Raw genomic sequence first — 23,005 nt, 5'->3', positions numbered from 1 at the left:
ATTCTATTGAATCTAATAGTGCCGATGATGTTGATCTGCTTGATCTGAATCCGTACTGACTCTCAGTGAGTAGTTTAATCAAATCAAATCACTTTTATTGTCACATCGCATGTGCAGGCACACTGGCACAGCACATGCGAGTGAAATTCTTGTGTGCGAGCCCCACAAGCAACAGAGATGTGCAAAACACAACAACACAAACGAGCAAAATACAAGAATGGCCAACCTGAAACTAATAAATATATGTACAATATATAATAGTGTATGCATTTCTGGATGTGTATACTAAATATTATCCTACGTGTGTGTGTGTGTGTGTGTGTGTGTGTGTGTGTGTGTGTGTGTGTGTGTGTATACACATTTTTACAAATTAAATAGTAAAAAAAAAAAATAATAATAATAAATAAAATATATAAAATATACAGAGTTGAATATGTGCAAAACAAGTGGCATTTATATACAGTATGGAGTGCATAATGTTTAAGTTCCAGTAGTGAAGGTGAGGTGTCTATGAAGTGTTCAGCAGTCTGATGGCCTGGTGGAAGAAGCTGTCTCTCAGTCTGCTGGTACGGGACCGGATGCTGCAGAACCTCCTTCCTGATGGAAGCAGTCTGAACAGTTTATGGCTGGGGTGACTGGAGTCCTTGATGATCCTCCCCGCTTTCCTCAGGCAGCGCTTCCTGTAGATGTCTTGGAGGGAGGGAAGCTCACCTCCAATTATCCGTTCAGAGCACCGCACTACTCGCTGGAGAGCTTTGCAGTTGTAGGCGGTGCTGTTGCCAAACCAGGTGGTGATGCATCTAGTGAGGATGCTCTCAATGGCACAGTGATAGAAGGTCCTGAGGATGCGGGGGCTCATGCCGAATCTTTTCAGTCTCCTGAGAAAGAAGAGGCGCTGCTGCGCCTTCTTCACTGTTTTGTTTATGTGTACTGACCACGTAAGATCCTCAGCCAGATGTACTCCAAGGAAACGGAAGCTGCTCACTCTCTCCACAGCAGCGCCGTTGATGGTGATGGGGGTGTGTACTTCTCTGCACCTCCGGAAGTCCACTATCAACTCCTTTGTCTTTGCGACGTTGAGGGTGAGATGGTTGTCTTGACACCAGTGGGTCAGGGCGCTGACCTCCTCCCTGTAAGCCGTCTCATCACCGTTGGTGATAAGACCCACCACTGTAGTGTCGTCCGCAAACTTCACAATGATGTTGGAGTTGTTAGTGGCCGTGCAGTCGTAGGTGTAGAGTGAGTATAGGAGAGGGCTCAGTACACACCCCTGTGGAGCACCAGTGTTCAGTGTGATGGAGGATGAGGTGATGCTGCCCAGCCTGACCACTTGGCGTCTGTCAGACAGGAAGCTAAGGATCCAGCTGCAGAGGGAGCTGCTCAGTCCTAGATCCTGCAGTTTCCTGTCCAGCTTCGAGGGAACGATGGTATTGAATGCTGAGCTGTAATCTACAAACAGCATTCTCACATACGTGTCTCTCTTCTCCAGGTGTGACAGGGCAGTATGTAGTGTCAGGGCTATGGCATCATCAGTGGACCTGTTGTGGCGGTATGCGAACTGTAGAGGGTCCAGTGAGTCGGGTAGTGCAGAGCGGATGAAGTCCCTGACCAGCTTCTCGAAGCATTTGCTCACGATGGGGGTCAGGGCTACAGGTCGCCAGTCGTTCAATGAGGAGATGGTGGAGGATTTGGGTACAGGGACGATGGTGGCCATTTTGAAGCAGGCTGGGACTACAGACAGAGAGAGGGAAAGGTTGAAGATGTGTGTGAACACTCCAGCCAGCTGAGCCGCGCATGACTTGAGGACGCGGCCGGGAATCCCGTCCGGACCAGTAGCTTTGCGCGCGTTCACGCATTTATGCTTATCTATAAATTTTTCCAGTCTGTTTTTAAACAGTTTTTCAAGAACTTTTGAGAATTGAGGTAGTAAAGAGACAGGCCTGTAGTTTGTGAAATGGTGTTTGTTTCCAGATTTGTATAGAGGTATAACTTTTGCTATTTTCATTCTGTCTGGAAATCGACCAGTTTGAAATGATAAATTACAGATGTATGTAAATGGTTTTATAATAGCCTCAATGACTCTTTTAACCACTATAATATCAATATCATTACAATCCAAAGATTTGTGATTTTTACATTTTTTGACAATTTCAAGAACTTCATTTTCATCAACGGCTGTGAGAAACATAGAATATGGATTTCTGTCAATCAGTGTATCGGGTTTTTCCTGTGCTTTCCCAGGATGAGTGATTGTTCTTGCTAAATTTGGTCCAGCAGTTACAAAGAATTCATTGAGACTATTTGCCACAACATCCATATTGTATTCTTCATGGTCATTACAAATGAAATACTTGGGATAGTTCTTTTGTCCAGTCCCACATTTTATAACACTGTTCAGGATTTCCCATAATCTTTTATGGGAGCATTTTTCTTTATACATGCATTTTGCAGACCTTTTGTTATCCATGGACAGTCCATATATTTCTGTTTCCTACTATATTGCTTTATTGGACAGTTGTTATTGTACAGTAATGTAAATATTCTAAGGAATTTATTATAAGCACTATTAACGTCCTGTTCCTGATATACTTCACCCCAGTTTTCCTTCAATAAATCTTTTTTAAATGCATTCATTCTTTCTTCTGTTCTTACTCGTCTGTACTCTTTTTTACTGTCCATTTTATTGATCTTGTAATTCCTATCATAGATTGTAAAAATTGGAAGATGGTCACTTATGTCGTTAATCACTTGTAATGATTAGAAACTTGATAGAATTTCAAATCTAGTTTGGGGAGTCATTCAGTGAGAAACAGTGAAATGATTTTCCATGTGAAAAGGTGGACAGCAGAAACAGAAAGAAACAGTGAAACTAAAAGAGAAACAAAGAGCTTTGGAACAACGAGGCAGCAGGAGGACAGCTGCAGTTTAACAGCTTCAACTCACTGACAGGAAACAACATTAGAAACATCATCATCCTCAACTCATCTGCTGCACTGACACTGACACCTTCAACGGACACACCTTCACTTTACCATCAGTCCAAATGTATGGAAACATCCTGTGAGTGAAAGTGTGTGTGAAGGTGTGTATGTGTGTGTTAGTATCAGGATCAGAGAACGACAGCTTTCCTCTGTTCCAGTCCAGATTCACTCTGATCCTCCGGAGCTTCTTCTCTACTGAGAGAGCAGATTCTGATGGTGAGCATGCTGAGTATTTACTTTTAATTCCATTAAACCGTATTCTCCATAATCCAGACCGTATGTCTCCCTTCCTCTGCACAGACTCTGCTAACACACCCAGTCCCCACCATGTACTGTCTCCAACTTCAACATCCCAGCTGTGAGTCCCTGAGTTAAAGCCCTCAGAGCCCAGGACAGAGCCGTAATAATCAAACCTCTCTGGATTATCAGGAAGCTGCTGCTTCTCTCCTCCTCGTCTCACACTGGTCAGATCTTCAGACAGGATGAGTTCTGGATAAGCAGTGTTTGGGTCCAGAATGAGAGGAGTGTAGGAGACCATGTCCTTCATGTTGTTCCAGATGTTGAAGGTCAGGTTGCCCAGGTGTTTGGCCTGGTCTATCAGAGCTCCTGAGGGCAGCTGTGGATCATCCAGCAGGGGGCAGCGCTGGACTCTTTCCACTGCAGCCTTGTAGTTGTGCAGGAATGAGACGTCTTCAGCTCTCAGCTCCTCCTCTGTGGCTCTGACTGTGTCTGAAAGAGCTGCTATCTCTCTGCTCAGAGCCTCCATCTTCTCCTTCATCATCACACTCTTCTGCTCCTCTTCCTCCCTCAGTGCAGCCAGCCTGGCCTCCTCTTCCTCTGCTAGAAACTGGTGAAGCTTCTTAAACTGCTCCTTAATCTGCCTCTCTGTGTGTCGGGCCTGGACCTTAATGTGTTCTGCTGTTTGATCAAACTTCACTTGAACTTCTTCACAAACCTTTAACTTCTTCTTTAAGGGCTCCAGAGTTTCTTGAAGTTCCTTCTTGTGTTGTTGTGCAGCTTCATCGATGGGTCTGAATCTGTGATTGGTGTGTTTTTCTGAGTCTCTGCAGACGAGACACACTGGCTGCTGATGGTCCAGACAGAAGAGTTTGAGTTTCTCAGAGTGCAGACTGCAGAGAGCCTCTGAAGCTCTCTGATCTCTCTCCTGTAAGAACGACTCACACAGGTTCTTTAAAGCTCGGTTTAAAGGTGGATCATAAACTGATATTTCCTTACAAACTGGACACTCGTGTGTTGGTCTCTCTCTCCACCATCTCTTCAGACAGTCTTTACAGAAGCTGTGGCTACATGACAGAATAACAGGATCTCTGAAGACCTCCTGACAGACCGGACAGCAGAGATCCTCCTCTGATCTGGAAGCCATTGAGTCTGTGAGTGAAGCTGAAAACAGCAGACAGGAAGTACAGTCAGTCCTGGCTCCCCTCCCTCCTCTACCACCTTCACTGAAACGTCCTTTGAGTCGTGTTTTTGCTCAAACTCACATTCAGTGTGTGGAGCGTCAGCAGCTTGAAGCAGCAGTGTTGGAGTTTTCCACTTTTCTCTCCTGTAGCTGGACTCACTCAGAGGAAGCTGCTAGTTTGGTCTGAGCTCAGTCTGATCGTCTGTGCGTCTCTCTTTACTGAGGACGAAGAACTTCCTGTTTCCTGGTTTGTCACATTTGAGTGACGTGAGGGGAGGAGACAAATGTTGCTGTTTGACTTTTAACTAAGGTGTGTTTCAATCCTGCCTGCAGCTCAAAAGCTGTAAAACAGGTTTTGTGTCTTTTCACCTCCACAGGTCACAACATGAAACCTGTTGTGAAGTTTATAAAATAAAGTGTCACTCGGTGGTGCAGCTGTTTGTCAGCTTCTATTTTAGACTTTGTTCTGGTTCTTGTTCAGGTTCCCAGCAGTGGGAGTGTAATGCAGTCACACACACACAGGTGGTGTTAAGGTGGATTCACTTAGTTACAGACAGTGGTGTTATTTCCTGTAACTAAGGGTGTGTTTCACTCCAAAGTTCAGACATTAACCTGCCAGAAGCTGTAAAAGTTACTAATAAAGAGCTTTTCTCTCATTTCACATGTTGTCCACAATCTCCTCGTGATTACCTCTGGAAAGCCCCGTGGCACAGCTCTCCATCCAATGCAGCTTTATGGTCATTGCTGTGGTTCCAGAATCTTCTCATGATGACCAGTAGGTCCCCAAACAGCATGACCTTTGACCTCAACCCCTGCCTGGGCTGTCAGCTATGGTCCCTACTTCTCGCTGGGTCTCTGAAGATTTCTCAGGAGATTCCACCCTTGGGATCATTTCTTCCAGCAATGCTCTGCTGCACCTGCATCTCCTCACTAGAGGAAAAACTTCTATTTGGAAAACATGTCAACCATCATCAAACCAAAATTTCCTTTCAGTTCAGTGAACTTCACTTATCAAAAAATATAATTATTTATTAATTATATTATTGGTTTATCACGTTTTCACTTTCACTTATAGGCCATCAAAGTGTTTATTATCTTTACCCAAATAATTGGAGCAGAACTTGTTCCATATTCAGTTTTTCAGCAAAACGTGTTTGAGAAAAGATTCATTCTTATATCTGGAGGAATAAATATATTTCAATAAATATTAACGTTAGCCTGCGACTTTGTTCCAGTTTTGAATTTTGGCCCACTGTGTATTTGAGTTTGACACCCCTGATCCATAGCTGGACTGGCCATCGGGCATACCGGGCATTTGCCCGGTGGGCCGCTGGCGATTTTTTGTTTTTATGGGCCGATGGATTTTTTTTTTTAGGAAGGGTATTTATAATGAAAGGTGTTGGATTGGCCAATTGGTCATGATCGACTCTTGGCTGGACCAATTACAGCCGAGGAGGCCGGATGCACCCTCCCCCTTGTTTAGCAATCACGTGATTTTCGCGCATTGCATGCCGGGAACTCGTGGCAAAACAATCCAAGTACCGCATCAAATGCAAGCATTTGCAGCACCGCTAAACGTTCATTCTCCGGTTCCAATACCTTCTTGTTTTTTCTTTGCCGCACAATAAAGGAATGTACAAAACAAAAGGAGAACAATGCCGGTCCGTACAAAGACAGACTTGATGAAAAGACAAAGAAAAGATACGAGGAAAAAATCAAAGGAGTGAAAGGGTCAGACCCTTACGAGCACACAGAGGGACAAAAGACATTAGCGTGCTGCCCAACTTTCACCACGCTCAGATCTATAATTATACGGTTCTTGGAGTGAGTGCATACACTTATGAAGTTTAGTAACTTCAGGTCACTGCAACAAGCCCAGGTACAGTTTACCGACGGATGGGTACAGGACCTTGAAATGCACCGTGTAGAACGAAAGACCATCGTACGAACAAAGGTAAGTTTACCAGTCTCACAAATCGTCGTCATAAATACACATTCGTTAACCATTTATTAATATAACCTTTGAGCTCAACGGTAATTAATTAGTAGTGGAAATAATTTCTGGTTCATCACAGAAATGTAGCAGTGACAATAATATTGTATGCTGTAATCGCACTGGAGAATTAGTGATACAAAACAACTGTGTTATCCTGTGAATAAAATGTTTTTGTCAATGTACCATGGTAATAACAGAAGCGAAACACAATATTGTGTCACGACAATTTACTATTTATGCACAATAAACAAAGGAGCATAGCGCGACAGTTTCTGTTCAGACTTGCTTGTAACCTATATCACCAATTATGTTAAGAAAAATGACACATTAACTACAACAAAACTCTGACCTTTGTGGGAATGCTTGGAGCAGACTAACATGTGAGCTGGAGTGTTCTGGGACGTTATGTTTGGTATATCCACCGCGGTAAAGTGAGCCGTCATTTGTGAGCCGCGGTCAAGCCAGCCGCCTCCTATCCGCCGCATAAATTTCCTTGCGCTTTTACACCAGTCTTTACGGTAGCCCCTTTTCGCTTTATATAAAAATTCATTAAAAATCATCCTGAGTAGTTGAGGTCCAACTTTCAACACATCCCTCCTCTAGGACACCTACTGTACCTGTGTGCCAAGTTTCAGCCAGATTTACTGTAGAATTCCTCAGAAATTAAAGGGTACTTGTATCCAATGCAATACAGCCAATACTGCAGGACTCCCGTTCACTGCTAAACGGTCACAGCTTCACAGCAAGAACCTTGAGAGCAAACTGCTGCTGAAGCTGAACCACCATTTCACTGACTGAAGAAACAATTTATGGTAAAGTGAGCCATACACATATGTACATCCACATAGTGGAAATTTGTATTTGTCTTTTATAATCAGTTTTACTCTGATTTCAGTACTTATTTGTGAGTGTAGTTTTTACATTTTTACATATTACATTGTGTTAATCCACTGTTTATACTTCAGGGTATTTTAGTATACAAAGAACATTTTAAAGTTTTGTTAGAATGTCTATTCCTGTGGAATTTTAGCACAGATGTGTTGTTTGTGGTTTTTTTGTTGTTTTGTTTTAATTCCTGCTGTCCGCCTTGGGAATAAACTTTTCCTGATTATACCTGTTGCAACTCTATGTCATTTGTTTCTGATTTACTTAATCCCTCGTTGTATTTAAAAGAACCACCCCTAGTTTGACATTCTGGCGCATCAGCTGTAGTCTGTTATGTTGAAGTTGCCTCGTTCTAATGTTTTCTCTGAGGCTGCTGTAAATGCGAATATATTTACTGTGGGTTTTTCTTGATAGAACTTTTACGTTGTGAAAAACTGAAATCTTGAAATTAGAATTGTTGTGCCTTGTTTTGTGGATCTTTTTACATATATTCCTTTTGAAAATACTAAAATTTGTATGTTTATTTATTTTTGTTTGTCTGATAACATTTATTTATAAAATAAATCGGACATTTCAAACAGTTACTCGCTACTTACTCAGTACTTGAGTAGCCTTTTCACCAAGTACTTTTTTACTCGAGTAACTTTTTTGATGGCTACTTTTCACTTTTACTTGAGTAATAACATTTTAAAGTAATGATACTCTTACTTGAGTACAATTTTTGGATACTCGACCCACCTCTGGGCCCCATCTTATCTTAATGACCTTGTAGTACCATATCACCCTATTAGACACTTCACTCTCGCTCTGCAGGCCTACTTGTTGTTCCTAGAGTATTTAAAAGTAGAATGGGAGGGAGAGCCTTCAGTTTTCAGGCCCCTCTTCTGTGGAACCAGCTTCCAGTTTGAATTCGGGAGACAGACACTATCTCTACTTTTAAGATTAGGCTTAAAACTTTCCTTTTTGCTAAAGCATATAGTTAGGGCTGGACCAGGTGACCCTGAATCCTCCCTTAGTTATGCTTCAATAGATGTAGGCTGCCGGGGATTCCCATGATGCATTGAGTTTTTCCTTTCCAGTCACCTTTCTCATTCACTATGTATTAATAGACCTCTCTGCATTGAATCATATCTGTTATTAACCTCTGTCTCTCTTCCACAGCATGTCTTTATCCTGTCTTCCTTCTCTCACCCCAACCGGTCGCAGCAGATGGCCGCCCCTCCCTGAGCCTGGTTCTGCCGGAGGTTTCTTCCTGTTAAAAGGGAGTTTTTCCTTCCCACTGTTGCCAAAGTGCTTGCTCATAGGGGGTCATATGATTGTTGGGTTTTTCTCTGTATCTATGAAGCGCCTTGAGGCGACTTTTGTTGTGATTTGGCGCTATATAAATAAAATAGAATTGAATTGTGTGAGAGCGTTTCAGTAATAATGTCCCTTACGGCACCTCATATCAGACCATTTGCTGGTTTGTAATTAAAACAGTATGACACTTTTTTTTAGGTTGTTACTAATAAAAAAATGAAAAATCTCCACATCAAAGAAAAACACCAAAACAGGGTATTTGATATTTGAAGGGTAGTTTTTACATGTAAACCCCTTCAAATATTGATAGGTTTGCTAGCACAGACCTATTATTGGAACAAACAAGACAATTCGACTACAACAGCAAAAGCATTAGACACCTGGCTGAACTCTTTGGGTAATCTTCTGCACGAGGGAGAGAACTTAGATGACCACTGTTCTTGCCGCTCCCACCCCAGTCACTCTCAGTTAGCTCCCTTGTAGCACTGCTCTTTATTGTGGTTACATGAATATGCATAGTCTCATTAATATGACTTCTTACACAGGCATGCATACAAACAAAGAGTACCAGTCTGCATGTACGTGTGTGTGTGTGTGTGTGTGTGTCAAGATGTGACCCTGTGAACGACTCCTCAAAGCTGGTGCTAGGAACCAAGCGGTCCACCTAAACAAAGGGCTCTTATACTTAAAACAGATACAGAATAGGTGTCCTCCCATAGTATAAATCAGTAAGAGAAGGTAGGACCTCTCTCATGACCTTAGGGTGTGTGTGTGTATGCCAGAACCCTCTGGAAGGCACACAGAGTCTTTGCAGACTACTAAGGATCAGAAATCCTATCCCTATACAATCGATTATACGCCTCTAAGAATATATGGTTATATATTTCTAAGCATAAATGACAATCCACAATATAAACCTAACAAATATCATTGATGCAAATATCAACATGTTTTGTATTGTTAAATCCCCCCAATTCTTTCAATCATTGGGCTGAAGGAAGGACAATACTCGGTGTATAAACGCTCAATCAACAATTTCTTTATTACATACTGTTACGAAATCAGTTTTACCCCGGTTCTTTTATTAGTCGAAACTTCCAGAGATGGCACCGGAACTCAGTAGTCATTTCACAAAACCTTTATTCATCTTTATTCATCTTCATTTAAGCATGCACTTCTAGAAGGCAAGACGAGGCCGGTGTCCCTCTCCAAAATCTTCACTCCTTTGTCTGTGAAACACAGTTTTATACGGGCGACCCCATCATAAAACCCCCTACGGTGTGCTGCGAACTCTGTCTGTGTCTATGTGCACGAGCACATGAATGCCTACATGTGCACGTTCCCTCGTGTCTATGTGAGTGCTCGTGTGTGACTGTGTACTGTTGAAAATCCCCAATTCTTTGAATCTTTGGGCTGAAGGAAGGACAATACTCGGTGTATAAATGCTCAGTCAACAATCATTTATTTCCATACAATTCAATACTTATGAGCATTAGAACCATCATGATGGGGAGAGCTGCCTGCAGAGGGTCACAGCAAGTCTCAAAGTGGTGACGGGTTACTCAGCTTTTTATACCCTCTAGTGGCCCCCACCTAGTCGCAAAAGCCTAAACATTACATTCTTTCTCTCTTACGGCGCCTAAGTTATGACCTCGGCTCCCTGTCTTTCTGCTCTTCTGAAAGGTGGGGGTCTGGAATGTGGTCCGTTTCTTCTATTATCTGCACAAGGTCCTCTGCACACAACATTCTCTTCATGATTCAGCAGTATGAAATGTCAAGAAACAGTGTAACACATTCAACAGTGTCGAGTAATACAGGTCAATCCAATAGATCAAATGATTTTCACACTCTTTTAAGTCAGAAGTATAATGCAAACTAAAACTACATACTGATCACACACTCTATGTTAAAGGGTATAATATGATCTATAGCAGTATCATACTTCAACTACTTTGATTACATATATAAGGTAACATATGATAACAGAATAATATCACAGTACACATACCTGTGTGTATGTGTGAGTGCACATGAGTGAGTGTGCGTGTGGATGTGTGTGCGTGACAGTTAAAACACTGTGGGTGTAGGTAACTCCCTAGAGGTCATAAAACCCCTCTCACTTCCAGACCACAGTTACAAATCTTGAGACCCCCACCCTAAAACATCCTCTGGGGAATTTCCACTCAGTGGGGGAGAGGTCTCCTACAATCTACTCCTAAGTTCACGACACAGTGAGGCCTTTATTACTTTAAGGGCAGTATCTCTACAATAGTTCTACATTCTATGATAACACATTTCTAAACTCTAAAATAAGCTAAACATTCTACAATACAATTCAACACTTTTGAGCATGAACCATCCGGATGGGGAGAAGGTCACAGCAAATCTCAAACTGGTGGAGGGTTACTCAAACTCTTATAGCTTCTAGTGGCCCCCACCTAGTCGTAAAAACCTAAACATTCACATTCTTTCTAACTTCTAGCGAGCCTGACTTATGGCCTTGGCTCCCTTCAACAACGGTGGGGGTGAAGTCTCCCGAATGTGCTCTGTCTCCTCTACTATCAGAAAAAGCAAATTCCTGACTCTCTGAAAACAGTATTTCTTATAACTCAGCAGTATAATGCATCATAAACAATATCATTCATTCACACTGAATCAGCAGTCTAATGTAAATTAAAATTAAAAGAGCAGTTATGTAACTGCGCAAAAGTCCGCCAAGAAGCCAAAAAAAAAAGAAGACTAGAAAATTTACATTTTTTAATTTTTCCTGCAGCAGAAGTTACGTAGACAACGTTGGAAAGCTTCAGAGTTCAGAGATCAGACTGAGAGAAATGTCTGATTCTATGTTGGATCAACTCAAACTATCTCTGGATCAAAACTCAGGCTGATGAAGCTGATGGACTCCCATGAGTCTGTTTCTCTCATGAAGACACCACACTCGTATGCTCCAGTGTCATTAATCGTCACATCCTTCAGAATCAAAGACACGTCTCCATCCTTCATCTGTCTGTTCTTCAGATCCACCCGGTTCTTAAAAGATGGATGCTGGTTGTCTGGAACAAAGTGACCATCCTGGTACAAAAGCACATGTTCATCTCCCAGGTCAGCTCTGCTCCACTTCACAGCTGTGATCTTGTTGTTTGGAGCTCGACATGTCAGAGTGACGTTCTGTCCAGACTCAGCTGCGATGAATTTATGGTCTGAAAGAGGAAACAACACAGAGCAGAGAGGTTAAAGGTCAAAGTACAATTATGATCAGAATGATTGACTTTAAATATTTTCTTTATTTCCTTTGACATTTGAGTTTGTAGTCATGTTGGATTTAATGAACCTCTGAACATCCAGCAGGTCACCAGTGACCCACTGAGGGGGAATTTTAAGTTCAATAAAAAGTTTCAGAGTATCAGGATCAGACAGAAATCTCTGAGTGTGCAGCTCCATAAATCTGTAGTTTGATAACAATCATAACACTGTGAGCTGTAAAACACCATCAGCTGTATTTAATGAAAAGATGATGAAACCTACTGAGTGTAAAAATAAGCAGCATCAGTTAAAGAGAGGTTTGTTATACACACTTTGTTTTTCTTCCAGTCTGCTGCATTCAACACACACAAAGTTCATAGAAACATGAAAGAGCTCAGTTTGACTTGGACAACATTTCTACATCCAAACTGAGTCAAAGCTCGTTCATTTGTAACTGATCGATGATCCTGAACACAAGCAGGCAGATTATTGATCGTCTATAATCCACAGACCTTCATCTACACTCAGATCATCACACAGCGTTTGTGTTGTCACTTCATTCAGTGTGTGTAGCAGCTGATCTCAGGTCTGTGTTGTTCATCTCTCACAGAACAAGTTCTTACAAACAGCTGAACCTGAAGCTCCAACACAAAAACACTCACTGACTCTGAGATCAGAAATTCATGTATGTTTGTAACACAGTTTGACTTTGTGTCAGTAAATCTCATGAACAGCCTGAAGATGAATAAACTGTAGTTCAGAGTCACTGACAGACAGCACAGACACACACTGTTGGTCTGAGTCTGAACATGATGATCATCAGAGAAATAACATCAGACTCTGAACATCCAGCTTTCTACTGCTGGATGTTCACCATCATTTATTTATCTTTCTTTGTGTTTGTTCATCTGACTCACATTTGTGCTGAAGATGCTCTGCTACATGTGGATCAGCAGGATTCGGTTTACATCTTCTGTAGATCAGGAAACCAACAGCAGCTGCAGGAAGAAGAAGAACTGCAGAAACTGTCAGACCAGCTATCTGTCCAGTAGATAGATCCTTCTTCCCTCTGTCTTTGTCGTCTTCATCCTTCTCTTGTTCTCTTGTCTGACCTGCAGGTGAGAAACAGGTGTGAGGTGTCAGGTAGGTGATGAGTGAAGAACAGAACAGAATCCATTTCCTCTTCAAACTGCTGTCAGACATTATCTACTGCACTCTGATCACATCACTCAGACCAGCTGCTTTCTACAAAGTCTCATCAACAACATCTTTAGAAACAAACATCAACAAGCAGGAAGCAGCTTCACCTCTGATCACACACACACTCAACTCTACTCACTCACCTGGAGGATCAACAACCAGGTCGGTGCTGTTGATTAGAGTCATAGGTCCTCTCACTCGCTGGACAACACGACACTCGTATGATCCAGCATCATTAATTGTCACATCCTTCAGAATCAAAGACACGTCTCCATCTTTCATCTGTCTGTCCTGCAGATCCACCCGGTTCTTAAAAGATGGATGCTGCTCATCTGGAACAGGGTGACCGTCCCGGTACACAAACACATATTCATCTCCCAGGTCAGCTCTGCTCCACTTTACAACTATGATGTTGTTGTTTGCAGCTCGACATGTCAGAGTGACGTCCTGTCCAGACTCAGCTGTGATGTTTTTCTGATCTGAAAGAGGAAACAACACAGAGCAGAGAGGTTAAAGGTCAAAGTACAGCTGTTCACTTCTACAGCAGCCAATCAGAAACACACAATAAAAGACAGTCTTCTATTATTAGATGATGATCTTTGATTGTGTGTAATCTGTTAGTTTGATAAAATGTTGTTGATGGACGAGTTCATTGAGACTCTGGATGTCTGTCAGACTGAGTCACTGCTTTTTATTGTAACAGCTGTACTGATGCTCCTGAATCTGGCCTCTGACACAAACCTCCAAACAGTAAGAATGAAAAAAGAATAAAACTATTAAAACTCTTCAAGCAATAAATAATCAAACCTGAAAAAGAAGAAAATCATCTGGAAACTAAACTGAACTAAACACAAAAAGTCCAAATGGAATAAAAACTCAAACTAATGAGAAAAAACTACAATAACTCTGTTCCACAGAACAACAACATGTGCTGATAATAAGTGAACATAATGTGTGAGAGAAAGCAGCCTCTCATTATAAGACACTGTGAGTCTCTGCATGCTGCCTTTATGGAGCTACAGCTGTTTGTATACACTGAACAAAAAGCTTTGTAGCTGCATCCTGACTCCTGACACTACAACACATCACACTGACACACACATTACACTTCTTTGTGTCTGTGCTGCAAACTGCACCAACACACAGACTCCACCCAGCTTTGTGTCGATCGCAACACTGAATGAGTAATAAACTACTTCTTAGAGAAATATAATCAGCATGTAAACCAGACTGAGACTCTTTATCTCAGAAATAAACTCAGTTTAGTTTCTATCAGTTAAATCTCACCTGCAGAGACGAATAGGACAAACATCAGCGTGGAGCAGAGCGACGCAGTTACAGCAGACATGTCCGTGTTCTCTGTTTCTGCCGATCTGACTCTTAGTTTGTCCTAAATGTCTGAGTCTGTTGGTGTTTTCACTCAATAACTGAACCTGAGTTTAAACCTGAACACATCAGATTAAATTTAAGGTTTAAATAAAGCTGAAGCTGCGGTTCAAACTCTTCCGTGTCTCGTGAGGACGTGGCGTTAGAGTGACGTTTGGTAGGTTAGACTGAGGATGCGCAGAAATAAGTGCGTCACAACAAACGAAGTAGAAAAGTTTTAGTGTTCAGTTGTTGAACGATCTCCACAGAACAAAATCAGAACCTCTCATGTGTCGTCATGTAGGAACAGTTTGTGTTTCAGTCGCTGAAGCACAAGAACGTTTTGTTTCTGACGGCAGTTTGATTCTTGTTTCATCGTCACAAACAGAAAAACTGAAACAATATGAAAATAAGTCTCAGGGAAATATTTTTACTGTGCAGCCAAAACTTCCTGTTTTATCTCAGAGTTAAATCTCACCTGCAGAGACGAACAGGACAAACATCAGCGTGGAGCAGAGTGACGCAGTTACAGCAGACATGTCCGTGTTCTCTGTTTCTGCTGATCTGACTCTTAGTTTGTCCTAAATGTTTGAGTCTGTTGGTGTTTTCACTGAATAACTGAACCTGAGTTTAAACCTGAACACATCAGATTAAATTTAAGGTTTAAATAAAGTTAAAGCTGCGGCTCAAACTCTTCCGTGTCTCGTGAGGACGTGGCGTTAGAGTGACGTTTGGTAGGTTGGACTGAGGATGCGCAGAAATAAGTGCGTCATAACAAACGAGGCGAAGTGGAAAAGTTTTAGTGTTCAGTTGTTGAACGATCTCCACAGAACAAAATCAGAACCTCTCATGTGTCGTCATGTAGGAACAGTTTGTGTTTCAGTCGCTGAAGCAGAAGAACGTTTTGTTTCTGACGGCAGTTTGATTCTTGTTTCATCGTCACAAACAGAAAAACTGAAACAATATGAAAATAAGTCTCAGGGAAATATTTTTACTAAAGAGCCAAAACTTCCTGTTTTATCTCAGAGTTAAATCTCACCTGCAGAGACGAACAGGACAAACATCAGCGTGGAGCAGAGAGACGCAGTTACAGCAGACATGTCCGTGTTCTCTGTTTCTGCTGATCTGACTCTTAGTTTGTTCTAAATGTCTGAGTCTGTTGGTATTTTCACTCAATAACTGAACCTGAGCTTAAACCTGAACACATCAGATTAAATTTAAGGTTTAAATAAAGATCAAAATTTGTTCTTCAACGATTTGCTCGATCTCAAAATGTCCGACTCGTTAAGCCACAACCAACAGGTCACGTGGAATATTGTTCCACGTGACCTGTTGTTCAGCTGCGTGTTCAAACTCAACTCTTCAATCTCAGATTCAACACCTGATACAGAAGAAGAAGAAGTCGTGTTGGTTCGATGTTTGATATGTTGGACCAATAAAATGTGAATTTTCTAGAAATTTCATGTTTCAGGGTTTACAGGGTTAACATCCAGTAGAAATTGAATGACAGTAGAAATTGAATGACAGTAGAAATTGAATGACATTTTAAAATTTGTCTCAATTGTTTTTGAAACAGTTTTTCTGTTCAAACATTTTTGTGGGTGGAAGTTAACTGAACTGTAACCATGACAACTGAAACTTTTTACCTAAAAAGTTTGACTGAAGATGATTTTAGAAAAAGACAGCAAACACTTACTGTTGTTCTTAAGAGATGTGTTAAATCCTCAAACACTCTTCTGATCATCAGGATGAACAAACATCCATATGAAGATAAAAAGTGTGAGATTGGTTTAATCCATCTGCTTTCTCTGTAGGTCAAAAGGAACCTACTGCTTTTACAAAGCAATTTGTAAGAAGTCAATCTGTTGTTGAACTGACCTCTGTGCCAGACAGCTCAACAACTGACTCTTGCTTCACTTTGACGTGCCATTTAACAGGTAAAGCAGGTTTTACAGTAACAGGAAATGAACTTTTCCAAGGAAACAGGGAAATGTAGAGACAACCCTCCACTCTGTCTGTCTGAGAATTGAGATAAACTTGATCTTAATGAATAAAGTCAAAGGTCATGAGCTCCTGTGCAGCTGTTCTGCAGAATTTTGTCCACCTTTGATTTATTGATTGATTTGCCAGTGTGTCTCAGTGAGTTGAGTTAATGGTAACTTTATTGTAACAATATGGGAAATTGATTTGATCTGTCCACAGAGAAACAAAAACAAAACAGACAGTAAAAAAAAAGTCTTTAAGTTGTGTTGCAGCCACAGAGAGCAAATCTTTGTTTTTTATGTAGAACCAGTGAGTTTGTTTGGACAAAGAAGCAGCACAAACACACACAGAGAAAACATACATGACTGTAATCAGAGTACAGGAGAGTAACTGACTAAATTTCCTCTTTGTGATTTAGGTGATTTTCTTCTTTATATTGTGTCAGATAAAGTCTGACAGCTTTTAACAATAACAAAAATCACCCAACTGTTTTTTCTTTCTTTTTTTCAAGAATAATTTTGTGTGCATGTTTCTTTTCTTTCTTGTCTGTGTTTTTGTGTTCTGTTCCTTTTGTGAAACACATGATCAAAGAGTTTATGAGCGGCTGTGTTTGTCCACAGTCACAACCTCAGCACATGTGATTGGATCAGTAATGGCAGCTTTGAGTCTCACATGGTTGGTGTTTCATGGGTGGCTGGAGTCACAGTTTTACTCCAATGTTAAAAACCTTTAAATACTCTTCATAGTATAAATAACATATATAAATATTAAGATGTTCTCCCAAACTCAAGGAACGTTCTTTTCTCTGATTGTGCATGAAAACAGGAAGTTATGTCAAAGTGAAACTAAAAACCTGTCTGTTTTTAAATCAGTTTGTTTATGTAACATCAGCTGATCGAAACTTCAGATGAAGCTTATCAAAGAAACAAAACAGAAACAATAAGAGAAGAGGAATCTGTGATGTCAGAGGTGGTGTACTCAGAAACAGTGGACCTTTGTGTTCATGGGAGGAAGTGTGACTGAGTAAATTTCCTCCAGTTGAAATGAGTTAAGTTCAGCCTTAATGTTTTATTCTGTTTTACACTTTGGTGACTTTACACACTTTATGTTCTACAAACTAAACATGTGAAGAGCTCATGATCCTGTTAGCGTCTCTGGGTCTGTTCCCACTGTTCTGTTTCTTGGACTTGGATCTAGGTTGTGTTTTGACAAGTGAGTTCTCTTATAAAGTGAGACACACAGAGACCGAGTTCCAAAGCATACACAGATTTCTATGCGAGGCAAATTTCTCTCCATGTGTGAACCTGCAGGTAAAACAGAGGCAAAGCTGTTCCTGTGAAATGAAACTGAAAGCCTCGAATTGGATTTGTTCACCTTAATTACAAACACCTCCATTTGGAAACTGGATTTTGTGTTTTCTTTGTTTGATATTTAAATCTGTTTGATCTTGTGGTATTGTAAAGAATTATTTGTTCATATAAATATATTTGTTTGCGTATGCATAGAGGTTATTAATTACAAGTACAGACATCTGAAGTTCATGTTATTCATCTGAAGAACACACAGAATGAGTGTGATAATAGTGTGTTGCTATACTGGTAATGCCAGGTGAGGCAGCATCGGTGCTGCGTTACGTGAATGTCCTGTACAAAGGTGGAAGAAGAGAGTGTCCTGTAGGAGGCAGTGAATGGACACTGGTGTTGTGAACATGTGACTAAAAAGAAGGTTCAGTAAAACAAGTAGCAACAATATTCCTGTGTGAGGCTCAGTGATTTCATTTTGGTTTTTGAAGATGCAACAGATCTGAAACATTTAAGTTTCAGCTCCTAACTTTTTTTCTTAGGTGTATCAACACAAAAATTAGGTGCAACCAAATTTTTCAACCACATTTTTTTTCAACACTGCAGCTGAAGATGTTCACTTTTTAAAAAATACATGCATAATGCAAAATGCTGCAGCAAGAGTCCTGACAGGGACTAGAAAGAGAGAGCATATTTCTCCTGTTTTGGCTTCCCTTCATTGGCTTCCTGTTAAGTCCAGAATTGAATTCAAAATCCTGCTCCTCACATACAAGGTCTTAAATAATCAGGCCCCATCTTATCTTAATGACCTTGTAGTACCATATCACCCTATTAGAGCACTTCGCTCTCGCTCTGCAGGCCTACTTGTTGTTCCTAGAGTATTTAAAAGTAGAATGGGAGGCAGAGCCTTCAGTTTTCAGGCCCCTCTTCTGTGGAACCAGCTTCCAGTTTGGATTCGGGAGACAGACACTATCTCTACTTTTAAGATTAGGCTTAAAACTTTCCTTTTTGCTAAAGCATATAGTTAGGGGTGGACCAGGTGACCCTGAATCCTCCCTTAGTTATGCTGCAATAGATGTAGGCTGCCGGGGGATTCCCATGATGCATTGAGTTTTTCCTTTCCTTTATGTTTATGTAAGTTCCAGCTGGAAGGTGATCATTGGTTGGAGAGTGAATGGGGACGACTACAAGACTGGTTGTTCCTACCTATGCCGCATTTCCAATCAGGCTGTGTTTACTTGTGTGATGAAGTTTATGCATCTAGAAGAGCTAAATTAGTTTTCTGTAGAAATTATTAATATTGTTAGTTATTAGTTAGTTGGTTATTAGATGCTGCTCCAGCCAGAGAATCCCCCGCCCTCTCCTCCCTGTGCTGCAAGCAGCAGGTGCACCTCGCAAACGGAGGGCGCCCTTACTCCCAGCAAATGGCCGATAGAAAACCGATTGGTGCCTATGCCATTCACAATATGCGCTGGCTAATGTCGGGGCAGCATGAGTACGAGCAATTTTTTATTTTTATTTTTTTTGCCGATGCCCGTGATGCCGCCCCCCACCACAATGCCACCCCGGGCAACCACCCGTGTCGCCTGTATCAAAAACCGCTACTGTGTGTAACGTTGGTACCCAGTCTGGATTTGTGTGATTCATTTCATAGGCAGGCTTCCCTACAGTTGTGCGAAAGAATTAGTGAATCGTTACATAGCACGTATGTCTGCACCGTCACTTAATTCTATGTTTGTTCGCAATTTCTACAACCTCCAAGAGCCCCAACGATAATATTATTAAGCTATAAAGAGTGATATGAACATATATAGAACTTACCGGAGTGAAAATGTCTGGAGCACCAACAGATATCTGGAGATGGAAGAGAACTGGATATCAGCTCGTCTCACGGCTGCTATCCAGGCTAGACGCCTTCGTTTTGTAAGGTCAGCAATGTAGTATTTTTACTCAGTTGTATAAAGCATTTGTATTCTATTTTTATCCTATTGTATATTTTATTCTATTTATTCTACTGTATATAGTATTTTATTTTATTCTATTCTGTACAGTTGGGTACAGTATTTTATTCTTGTCGTATTCTAATTTTTGCTATATAACTTTTACACTGTCCACTTCCTGCTGTGACAAAACAAATTTCCCACGTGTGGGACTAATAAAGGTTATCTTATCTTATCATGTTGCTTCCAGGTTGGGAAAGAATAAAAAGACAAAACCTTTTTAGGCTTATTCCTGTGCCGGTCGTGTGACCGAACATTGCAGCCAGCATTGAAGAACCATAGCTGTGTGCTCCTTTTTCGCTTGCGCTTTGTTTGGTCCTGGAAAATGGCGCATCAGGCCAAAATCCTTTCCACGCCCACCCCTGTGACATCACGCTGGTTTAGACCGCCATTTTGGGGGTCTAAACAAAGCGCAAGTGAAAAGGGAGCGAAGGCACAACAGGGTTTATCTTTTCATTCTTTCCCAACCTGGAAGCAACATGAGGCAGCTCGTGTATCGGATGTTACCAAACGAAGGCGTCTAGTCTGGAGAGCAGCTGTGAGAGGAGCTGACGTGCAGTTCTCTTCCATCTCCAAATATCTGTTGGTGCTCCAGACATTTTCATTCCGGTAAGTTCTAAATATGTTCATATCTCTCTTTATAGCCTATTAGTTTTATTTTCTATGCGCTCTGAGCTCATAGCAAATTAGAACAAACATCCTACTGAGTGATTTTGCAGAACTACCTTCTATTTATAGAGTTGCTAATTATTTGGCATTATTGCAGCAAACCAGCCGATGAAATGGATGAAACATCATGACTGGGTTCCAGCGCTACACAAGGGACCTGCTTCAAACATACCACCATGCCAATCAGATTACTTCTTCCATGTGAGGGTGAAGAGGTGACCCTCCTGGATAAGATGGTGAAGGTTTGCTGCGTTTGGTGAACAGTGTGATAATAAAACCAGAGAAGAATGAAACCCGCTCCTGTTAAATACTCTTAAGTCTTGTGCTGTTATTTTTTCAAAGGATACAGTAAATAAAGTAATGTTAGTAGTGGGTGATATCATGTAAACACTCATGATTTTGTGTAAACATTTTGTCATTTGTAAACTATAAATGACATGGATTCTACATTGTAACTGATGTGATGTTCTATAAAGTGGTTTTAATAAAAAAAAAAAGAGGCAAAAATTAGTTTGTTTCTTTATTCAGTTTTTGAACAGTGGGACTCAGTCAGTACATATTCAGTAAATGCAAATTATTTACACGGCAGTGCACTACAGGCATAAATCTAGACCCTTAGATAAAACATTATGGGTCATTCCCACAACCCACAGCTTTACTGTGTTCCAGCAAAGTATCCAATAGCAGTGACAACTGCTCCAAAGTGTCATGGTCCGCGGCCCGGCGTCCGAGGTGCTGATGGGATGCCCACGCCCACGGGCGTGGCTGTTAACTCCACACCTGCACCCCATCCCAGGCGATCATCAGGTGGACTATTTGATCCAGCCCAGCCTGCTGCTCCACGCCAGTCCGTAGTCGTCTCACAGCGGTAACGTACACCTGCGGGAAAGCGATTGTGAAAACTCATCTGTCTGAACTAGTGCTAATTCTGTCCTGTGCACTCAGATAACAACTCGGCGTGTTTTTTGAGCCACCTGCCCGTCTGGAATTTGGATCGCCTTCAGTACTCGCCACCTCGACTTTCCTGGAGCTCCCCCGCGGACCCTCACCCTCCCTCCGGCTCCCACGGCCCCGCTGTCATCGTAAGACTCATACTCTTCCCCCACGTATGCTGCTATTCCCGCGCCCCAATAATTCTTTTCCTTTTTCTGTTGCAGCCTCCCACAGTCCCGTTTTTGGCGTTCCTGCGCGACTCATCTCCCGGTCCCTTGGTTTCTCTAGTTTCACGCGTGTTTTCCTTCTACCCTCCCGGGACACCTTCAGTTAAAATAAAGTTTATTTTCTCGTACTCCTGTGTGTGTTGGCTCTGCTTCTGGGTCCAGCTTGTGCGCTGAACTTCGGTTCATGACACAAAGTAGCAGGTGGGATTTTTCTTTTTTGAGGACGGCTCCTTTTACCTGTCACTACAGATGGTCTGTTTATGTTTTGATCAAGAGCCTTTTTTTAGGCAGCTGAAGAGGAGAAGTCCATCTTATGGCCAACCTCTGGCTGTATCTTGGTCACATTACCCAGCAAAACCCAGTATGCAGGTTCATCTATGTTAAGTCTAATTGTTGAATGTTGCCATTGTGTTTCTTAAATTTGTACAGTCTTAGTTTAAGCAGTAGGATCAAAGCCATTCCTTTGATCCTGACCACCTCTCCAACCACTCTGTGCTGGGGGAGGTTTTATTGTAGATACATCCTATCTGAAAGATCTGTTTCTTTTGATGTAAGCTTCCTGGGTTTTCGACCCTTTGGTCAGCAGGAGGTCTGACACACACATTCTCACATAACACACACACACACACACACACACACACACACACACACACACACACACACACACACACACACACACATTCTTACAGAAGTTCACACATATACATAAAATGCTTTGTCTTAGAACCAAGGGGGCGTGGCTTTGTTCTGACGTGTTTTGTGTGAACTGTCTCTCAATAAAAGGTAGCAGGAGGAGGTCAGATCTGGGGGTCATTTTCGTGGTGGACACAGATGAGGCCTCCCTTGCGCAAATAATCGATCGATCGACTGTCTTGTTTTCTTCATGATGAATAAGTCTCTAGAATTAGCGGGGCTTGTGGAAACACAGACCCAACAATCTGTAACAGTCCTTGTGCCACGGATCAACACTGTTGCTTCTACATTAAACAGAAGAGCAGCGACATGGCTGCAGGTCTCTGCGACTCCAGCCATACAGGTGCAGTGGGCAGCTTCAACCTTCCCTGTGATGCTCACAGTGACCCATGGCTGCAATACTGGTTCATTCAGCCTTTGAGAGTGCAGGACCTGAAACACACACAGACAAATTTCATTTAAAGACAAGAACTATGAGCCAAGGCCGACATAAATGTGTTTAATCTACTTTATCATAAATGTAACAAAGTGTTTAGAAAGTTAGCACATACATGTAATTTTTCATTTCTTTATGTGTCCATCTATAGAATGCTGCAGGTTATAGTGTAAATCTGTCTGTTCTCTGTCAGAAACCTGCCTGCAGAAAATGAACCTAAAGTATGTAATGCAAGGATGTCATCACTTTAGAGATGGAGAAAGCATAAAGTGACAATTATGAATCACTTAATATAATAAGGAGATTCTGCAGGTCATTGATCAAAGTATAAAACTAAAATAAAATGTATTTTTAGTGACACAGGATACAAACAT

General features: G+C 41.5%; 2 protein-coding genes across 4 annotated transcripts; both read right to left on the bottom strand.

The window, feature by feature from the left end:
- Positions 1-2,976: 2,976 nt before the first annotated feature.
- Positions 2,977-4,374, bottom strand: LOC146673205 (nuclear factor 7, ovary-like). Its single transcript, XM_085401767.1, has one exon. It carries the CDS (start codon positions 4,363-4,365, stop codon positions 2,977-2,979), a length of 1,389 nt encoding a protein of 462 aa, XP_085257893.1. The 5' UTR covers positions 4,366-4,374.
- A 5,310-nt stretch (positions 4,375-9,684) lies between these two features.
- On the bottom strand, positions 9,685-15,656 carry LOC146673204 (butyrophilin-like protein 2). 3 transcript variants are annotated; one of them, XM_085401854.1, is made up of 5 exons: positions 15,026-15,656; positions 14,312-14,457; positions 13,168-13,503; positions 12,742-12,936; positions 9,686-11,781 (listed from the first exon to the last, which is right to left on the bottom strand). In XM_085401854.1, the coding sequence occupies exons 2-5, from the start codon at positions 14,370-14,372 to the stop codon at positions 11,438-11,440; spliced, it is 936 nt and encodes a 311-aa protein (XP_085257980.1). In that variant the 5' UTR covers positions 14,373-14,457; positions 15,026-15,656; the 3' UTR covers positions 9,686-11,437. The 3 variants fall into 3 exon arrangements, with proteins under 3 accessions (XP_085257982.1, XP_085257980.1, XP_085257981.1); XM_085401856.1 differs by lacking the exon at positions 15,026-15,656 and having other exon boundaries at positions 9,685-11,781; positions 14,312-14,510; XM_085401855.1 differs by lacking the exon at positions 14,312-14,457 and having other exon boundaries at positions 14,868-15,656.
- Positions 15,657-23,005: the final 7,349 nt, after the last annotated feature.

The sequence above is a fragment of the Rhamphochromis longiceps genome, linkage group LG3, assembly GCF_057381845.1.
Source record: "Rhamphochromis longiceps isolate RC_006_pf linkage group LG3, R_longiceps_female_GT1.1, whole genome shotgun sequence".
Lineage (NCBI taxonomy): Eukaryota > Metazoa > Chordata > Actinopteri > Cichliformes > Cichlidae > Rhamphochromis > Rhamphochromis longiceps.
This window is presented reverse-complemented; position numbering and strand designations above follow the sequence as displayed.

Excerpts from the sequence above, each read along its gene's own strand:
- LOC146673205 (XM_085401767.1), bottom strand. The coding sequence starts at position 4,365 with ATGGCTTCCAGATCAGAGGAGGATCTCTGCTGTCCGGTCTGTCAGGAG.
- LOC146673204 (XM_085401855.1), bottom strand. The coding sequence starts at position 14,928 with ATGTCTGCTGTAACTGCGTCACTCTGCTCCACGCTGATGTTTGTCCTG. Across the intron at positions 13,504-14,867 it reads TGTCCTGTTCGTCTCTGCAG|ATCAGAAAAACATCACAGCT; the intron begins GTGAGATTTAAC and ends TTCCTCTTTCAG. Across the intron at positions 12,937-13,167 it reads CCTGGTTGTTGATCCTCCAG|GTCAGACAAGAGAACAAGAG; the intron begins GTGAGTGAGTAG and ends TCTCACCTGCAG.